General features: G+C 42.1%; 1 protein-coding gene across 1 annotated transcript; it reads right to left on the minus strand.

The window, feature by feature from the left end:
• Positions 1–303: 303 nt before the first annotated feature.
• On the minus strand, positions 304–7,371 carry LOC147038289 (uncharacterized). Its single transcript, XM_085905043.1, has 5 exons — positions 7,204–7,371; positions 7,088–7,120; positions 6,954–7,004; positions 6,595–6,876; positions 304–6,501 (listed from the first exon to the last, which is right to left on the minus strand). Exons 1-5 carry the CDS (start codon positions 7,211–7,213, stop codon positions 6,257–6,259), a joined length of 621 nt encoding a protein of 206 aa, XP_085761169.1. The 5' UTR covers positions 7,214–7,371; the 3' UTR covers positions 304–6,256.
• Between the last annotated feature and the right edge of the window lie 565 nt (positions 7,372–7,936).

A 7,936-nucleotide genomic window follows, 5' to 3' on the forward strand; every position in this document is an offset into this window, starting at 1 on the left:
CTTTCTTTTTTTTTTCTTAATGTTTTTTGCGTTTGCATTTTTAGCTTGGGAAACGTCTTCATCTTCAGCTCTAGCGTATTTTAAACGTTTAAAGTCAGAACGTGCCAAAGGGTTGGAAATGCTTGATTCCGGTAAATTAAGACGGGTTAATGTTTCCAAAAATTCACTCCAGCCTATAGGAGGACCGCCTACTTTCTTACCGCTCACGACGAGCTTTTTTATCAAATCGGTCATATGAGATCCTCTGATAAGATTTCCATTAAATATAAATTCACCCCGAGGCGTCCATCCTATATCGTTCGATGCTAATTTTCTCAACACGTATGCGGCGTTTCGATGATGTCGTGATCCTATAGCGTCGAGAATCCCTGTCCATTCCTCCGTTTGCACCTGTTGCGTAGTTTTCATCCCCGGCGGGTCCTCGTGCACCTGTTCTCTCGTCTCCATCTCCGTCAGCTCCGTGGCGTTGTTGTTGTTGTTCTGATTGGGAGGGGTGGCGCGTTCTATCTGATCTTGCGATACGTTCAGTGTGATGGGGGCACTCTCCTCATTCTTTTGTTTTAATAATCCTCTGTAACGTTGCATTAGGCTTTGATACATTTTGATTTTTTCGTATTGATTTAAATTTTTATTTTCCAACACCTGTTTCATCTGCCGATCTAAATCCCGTTCAGCTGTATCGAGGATGTTTGGCTGCGCTCGAGTCATCCTGTCTAGTTGGTATGGGGAGACGAGGTACAATTTATTCGCCGTTTTCAAACTCATTTTTTTTTAATTTATTTATTTATGAGGCCTCCGATGACGCTTCCGAGTACAGGAGCAAAAGCAGCCAGCAACGGGAAAATGAAACCACCTTTTTGAACCAATACAGCTCTTTTCTTCTTTAAAGTATTTTTTTTATCGGCTAGAAATCGAATATTCCTTTTTTGTTTTTTAAGTTTTTTGTATTGTTTCGAATTTAGAGGTATGTGGCCTTTTAGGAGATTTAAAGCAATCTCACATAGCGCTTTTAGTAAACTGGCAGGAGCTCTGAGGAGTAAATGTTTGCGTTCGCCCGGCTTGCAGGTAAAGAGAGTCTTAAGTAACGCCGCATTTCTTTTTAACAGTTTAGACATTGTTTTTATTGCTTAGGAATATAAACAGTAGGCCATTGATTGTGTAGTATGCCTGTGCGCAGTCTGTATTGTTCTGGACACGTAGGCGTCAAATCAACCAGTAAATAGCCGTACGGATCCCTCGTCGCATCTTCAAAACATTCCAGAAAGAACTTCCGGTTGTTGGGGCAGATTTGATTAGCCAGAACAGTTACCTGCAATTTATCGCGTGGATTTTTGAACAAAACTAGATAATTACTGTTTAGGCTTATAGTACGGCTAAATTTACCCTGGTGGAAGATGTTCTGCGTTAACATGATGACGCTTAGATTCATATGATGCCTATATTGTGTAAAAATTCGAACCACTTCCTGATTGTCTGAGGCTTGAAAGATGACATCGTCCAATATCAGCAGATGGTTTTGCTGCGGGGGGAACAACTTTTCATCGTCAAAAGATTCAGGCAATCCTTTGATAAATACAATATTTTTATTCATACTTTTGACTTCATCATACAAAGGTTGGGCCGAAGTATAAACCCATACAATATTATGAGGCTTTTGTCTCATGACATGATCTGTGTGTTCTAAAACATTTTTCACCAGAAAAGTCTTGCCACATCCACTAGGGCCACTAATTATACAGGCAAAAGGTAGTTCTAATCTAGGATCAAATTCAATTTGGTTCAAAGACATTTTTACACATGGAAAACAAAAAAAAAAATGTTAAAACCCAAAAGGCAACGTCTGACCTCGCCCGACTAGGCGTCTCTTATCGTACACGACCCTCAGTCTCTTATTGAATGAGGCATTCTTTAATCGGAAGCCTTTTTTATCACGTACAATGACGTGTTGCGGGGTAGAGAGCACGTCCGAGCACGCGCCTTGGTTGTTGATGTACCCCTGAACCAGATCAAGCATGCTATCGAAATTGATGTTTTGCCCGCTTTCATGTGTTTGGGTGATACCTTTGACCTTCATCACGACACGTCCACTGTTTCTCAGTTTGTATGCGTAGGTCTTGGGGCCTGCGGAGACAAAATCTACAATGCTGTCGTTGGAAAGCTCGTCTGTCAAATCACCCAGATAGTCTCCCAGAGGCAGAACGCTTTCACCGGGCAAAGCTGTATAGATAATACTGTCCGTATCAGTGTACAAAACCCGGTTCTGTAGCATTTCCAAATAGCCGTACATTTTCAAACGAGCGTACGCCGTTGTAAAACACGCCGCAGCCACATTTGTAGTTTTCGTCAATGGTTTCTCAGTGTTTGTTCGAAAACAATACTGCACCATCGCTCGTTTTTTGTTGAGAAAGTGGATAAATGTCACGTCATACAGACCTGAAAAAAGCAGTTCGAGAAAATCCTTAGTTTTTGTCACAATCTTTGTGCTTGGCATGTTCTCACGCTGCGCCAACTTACCCCAGAGATTGTTCAGACATAGTTTTGAAACTTGCCTTTTTCCAGGATTCACTCTAATTTTGGAAGGATCTAGTTGAATATTTTGATGCGTCTTATAATCCTCGATATACTGGTTTCTATCAGCCTGATTGATGACATGTGCGGGGTACCCTGAAGATTCCTGTTTACCTTTCAAAAAAGTCCTCATATAGTCGGTAAAAATGGCGTCACTCTTTCGACTGTAATGCCATACCTCGGAAATATTCACAACGGTGTAACCGAGGTCGAGAGCCTTGGCGAATTCAGGGGTTGTCCAGACACCCGTTAATGACCTTTGCTCATCAGTGTGCGCACAGGCTGTATTTTGATTGTTGGCATCGCCACAGGTGCGACATAATGTGAATAGCAGTTTACCTTTAGGTGATTTGTAGGGCAAAACAGGAAAATATAACCCCCTCGGTGGGTTAACTGTAGCGCTGATGAAGCCGAAATACATCCTGGGGTCCTTGAAGTCATTGTGGAAGATTTCAGGATGATCAATGGGGTAGAGACAGGTGCTATTGATAAATGGATACAGCGACGTGACATCAACATAAAGCACACGTTCGTTAGGTTTTGGGGTATATCTTAAAACAAACGCGTTTGTCCGCCCCCCGAACAAAGCTTGTCTAGGCTTTAGCGGTGATGGGAATTTAGCTTTTTTGATGAATTCGCCCGTCGCCGCGTCTAACTTTTTCATTCGCAACCATTCGTGCTCCCACATAATTACAAGTTGCAAATTCGGTTTAAGACGTAGTTCTCGAATTTTCTTTTGGGTGGCATCGAACCTTTCCTGAAAGGGGCGTTTTGTCGTCGGACATATTTTAGCAAGATCGAAGCATTCTGAACAACCGTGGTGATAGCATCCAAAATATTCATACACTATACGCACACCTCCAACCTCTCTATAACCGTCTACAAAGAAGTTGTCTATTTTGACTTCCCCGCCGTTTAAAGCGTGTCTGATGTGAACATTTTGACTGTGCATGACCCACAGCAAATATTGGATAGCGTCTTGCGAGAAAGCTTTATATTGGTTCGTGTAGTTGTCTGCAGGTGTAATGGCCAGTGTTTGAGGCTTCAGGAATCTTGTGCGGAACACACTCATGCAGGCTGAGGCGATTGTCACAGCGTTGAAGGGGTCACAACCTGTAGCTTCGAAAAACTCACCCCTAAATGTCTCACCACCCTGGAATAACAAGTTCACGTCATTCTTACAGTAGGCTACAGCCTGCTGGGCAAAATCAAACGACCCCATACTGTTTTTGTCATACCATTCGTAGAACTTTGCACGCTCTGAGGGGGCCAGGCGTTCAACATCGTAAGACGAAGGCTCGGGATAAGACCCTACATAATTCAGATGAGCCAACGAGCTGAATTTGTGTGGAAAGTACCCCTTTGATTTGTCTTCAAACCCTAGGGCCTTTGGGATCGCACTTAGCGCCATGGTCAGAAATGAGAGCGAGTCTATGTATCGCGATTTCAAATCAACATCCACAAAAGAGAGAACCTTACTCCCTTGCATTATAATGTCAAATTTGACACCCAGATCGATCATTCTGTTGAGTAAAATGTAGGAATCAAAACCTCTAGCATTATGTGCTACAAAAGTCGAACCTTTGAAACGAGGGTTTCTGAAAAAACTAACAAAACCGTCGACACAATCGGTACCAAACCAATGCTTCTCCATACTATTCGATTTACAACAAACAAGAAAGGGTTTGAGTGACCCGTCTTCATCTACATAGGTTTCAAAATCGTAGTATATTACATTTCTACAAGGAGGCTGTGCTTTTAGAGGTTGGATGTAACACAGATGAGGATCAAGCATTGTATCTCCCCTCAAGTCGTCACCGCACACAGCACATTTTTTAGCGAGGCAGTGATGCTTGACACGACTAGCACCTGGTTTCACATAATATTGCAAGCCGCATTGCATGCATTTTTTATATGTGTCACAGTTAGTTTTGAGGATGTCTGACCTTCTCGCCTTGCGCGGCTCTTTATGTTTGATAAAACACTCGTCATTATAACAAGTCTTATTACAATCAGGACAGATTACACGTTTAAAGGGTAGCTGTTTACATCTCGCATCAAGACACACGTGACAGTGCCCCGGGCACCGATGCTGCTCCCAATTCTCGTGACCTTTGAAGCAGTGTCTACAGAAATATGTATGACCTACAAACCCCTCAATGGATTTAACGCCGTAGAAATGATTCTCTAGTAAAAGGATAAACAAAATATCATCGGCTGATTTGGGGTAGCGAGTCTCAAAAAAAGTCATAGGACGGCAGTCGGCTTTTCTGTACATTACAACTATCTTTCTTTTGAGGGCTTTCTCGAATTTGTGTACATCAGCCAGACTTACAGCTGTGTGACAGTTCAAACCTACACTCTCTTGTAAGAGCCGAGCCTGCTGTGTGGCCTGCTTTGTTGTTAGCGAGCTGTTTAGCAGATGTGCTAACGCGAGAGCAAAGCATAGATTGTTGTCTTTGTTAAGAGTCATGTACAAATGTCGTTTTTTTCTCTTTAATATTTCTACATTAGTGGATTGTATCAGTTTGCGACGCATACCTCCACGCAAAGGCTTGAATATTTGTACCACTAATTCTAAACCTTCATCGAGCATAAGTTCTGTGTTAGACTGTGCTAAACGCTCTAGCATACTTTGTACATGCTCCCTCATAGAGTCTATATCAGTCATTTGTTGGTAGGTATGTTCTCTTTCGTCACCACCCCCCACAATCTCAATCTGAATTGCATCCCCCGTTTGTGCAATGTCATCTACCTCCTCCAAAACACCTTCGATGTTATTTTCGATATGCATGTAAAAAGAAGCAAAATCCCTGCTACCCGATTGCATGGGGGGATTTATACGTCTCCGCACTTCAACATTATTGAAATGGGGTCTGTTAACTACAGCCGAGCCACCTTGTTGAACACGGCTTAGAGGCTGAGAGGTAGCGACAGGTTCCGAGCCTGCGGGTTGAACACGACTCAGCGGCTGAGAGGTAGCGTCAGGTTGCTGAAACGCCGTATGTTGAGACGGCGCTATGTCGCCCTCAATTTGATGATCAATTATTACAGCGCAGTTGTTAGGCTGTTGGCGAGTTTGTAGGCACGGCGCTATGTCGCTACCATCAATACACGCCAAGGGTTCAACGCACATGTCATCAATTATTTCATCATTCAACACAGACTGATTATCGTGAGTCGGGTCAGGCGGCTGTACATTTAACTCGTTGATAATGTCAATCAGTTGAGCCGGTATGTTAGGACTGAGACAACGTACACTCTCATACGTGTGGTTATTTAATTCAGTTATCAAGTTTAACAATTGTGAAGAAATGTGTGTAGGACTTTGGCTACCTTCATTGACACTTTGATTATTAAGACCCTCTACCACACTTTGTAAATGATTAGGCACATCGGGGCTGAGGGCACTCTGCTCACCCGATACCACCGCATTTACACCCTCTAGAGCAGATAGCAGGTGTGATGTTAATTCTGATATTTGACTCCTATACGCACCATCCGATAACATTTCAATATCGTTGTTAATTGTCAAGATTTGTTGATCTAGTTCAGGGGTATCACAAAATCTCTGCCTTGTACCTGATTCATGATTTGTTTCATCGGTTTCAAAATCTATTTCAACAATGCTTGCTATGACGTCTGCCTCAGTTGGCGTGAGTTTAGGGTCAGACATTGCCTTTTTATTTTAAACTATCGATGTTTCAATTGCAGATGTCAATGTCTGTATTACTTTGAGACAAGAGCGAAGTTGCTGTCTGTAAATACATTCACCGTCACACGCATGAGACCTTGAATCTTTCAGACGCCTCTCTCTCACACGGAAGGATGGGTGGGGGTTGTGTGTGAGCCTGCTCCTTCTTCGACCCCTCCTACTCCGAGTCATCTGACGCCTCGAAGGTTGAGCAGCCTGTGGTTGGCTGTCAATAGCGCCTGAAGTATACAGAAGAAACAATGTTATAACATAAATATATGATAGAAAAAATAATATATATATATATATATATAAAACAAAATTCGACATACCTTCAATTTCTTTTAACGATTCGCGAGTTTGGTTCAACTCCTCGTACTTAATATTCGCAAGCTCTGCGTCCGTCACGTGACCCGCTGACACGTCATCCGCTTTTTGAGCAAAGAGCCGATTCTGTCGGTCTTCAAATGCTCTTAAAAGATGCGGAGCTGAGCCCTCGTCAGACGATTCTCCCAACACATCCGACACGTTTGAAGCAGGCTCTTTGTAACCTTCGCGACCTGTGTCACCCAGACCGTTTTTCTGGATGTCTTGCTCCGCTGCACCTACCAGATCTAACATACATACATAAGTTAAACATTTTAAGATCAACGTATTAATATTAACTAACATAAATGAATGTGTGATTCACCGTAATCCGTCTGCGTTAAGTAGACTCCACTGAAGTCATCATTTAACCGCGCTTTTTTTTGTTGAGAAAAACAATAACATCACATTTCTGATGGAGAAAATAACAGAATAATGTAAACACATAATAAAACTCACGAGCATTGTGGACGTCCGCATAGACGATAATATCTATGTACAAAAAAAAACATACGTCATAAATACAATCGCATTATAACAGAATAGTTTATTTTTAGGAAAAAAAAACAACCTACCTTTCACCATTGCTTTTAAAAGATCCGCAGAGCGTAGAGACCGACTTGAGGTGGTTTGAGCTTTGTAAAGGCCTTTTCTGACTGTTTAAACACTTGCACATCTATATATCCAGATACTTTCCCGCCCTAAAGAACATTCTGACCTGAAGACCCCTAACCCTAACCCCCACCCCATTTTTAAACTCCATTTTCTCCTCCATACACAAAATTGGACTGAGGACCAGCTAATTTCATCCCTCGGAAGGTAAGATTCATTTTTTTTCACCTCATACTATTATTAAAAGCTTTTTTAAACTGAAACATAGCACCAAAAATAATTTAACTCAGCCACATACACACACATCCCACAGATACACGCGGCGAGGTCATAAAGCAAGGTCATACACCCCCCAACAATCTTAAGACCCCAAAACATGTACAGACATATTCCCACCATCAAATAATTTAACTCAGCCACATACACACACATACAACCCAGATACAGACACACGCCGTAAAGAGCCGCGCAAGGTGAGAAGGTCAGACACCCCCAACAATCTTAAGACCCTAAACATCTACAGACATATTCACACCACCAAAAAATAAACAAAACAAGATTTACAGATGATCTAACACATATGTTCAGACTTACCACCATCCAAAAAACAAAACAAAACAAGATTTACACTCATCCTGAGATAAATACACTTACACACCTTAGCACTCTTATCTCAGGATGAAAGTGAATGAAACA

Source organism: Syngnathus leptorhynchus, unplaced genomic scaffold, assembly GCF_054491065.1.
Source record: "Syngnathus leptorhynchus isolate UIUO unplaced genomic scaffold, UIUO_Slep HiC_scaffold_74, whole genome shotgun sequence".
NCBI classification, from domain to species: domain Eukaryota; kingdom Metazoa; phylum Chordata; class Actinopteri; order Syngnathiformes; family Syngnathidae; genus Syngnathus; species Syngnathus leptorhynchus.

Excerpts from the sequence above, each read along its gene's own strand:
- LOC147038289 (XM_085905043.1), bottom strand. Across the intron at positions 7,005-7,087 it reads TGCGGACGTCCACAATGCTC|CGCGGTTAAATGATGACTTC; the intron begins GTGAGTTTTATT and ends AACAAAAAAAAG. Across the intron at positions 6,502-6,594 it reads ATCGTTAAAAGAAATTGAAG|GCGCTATTGACAGCCAACCA; the intron begins GTATGTCGAATT and ends TGTATACTTCAG.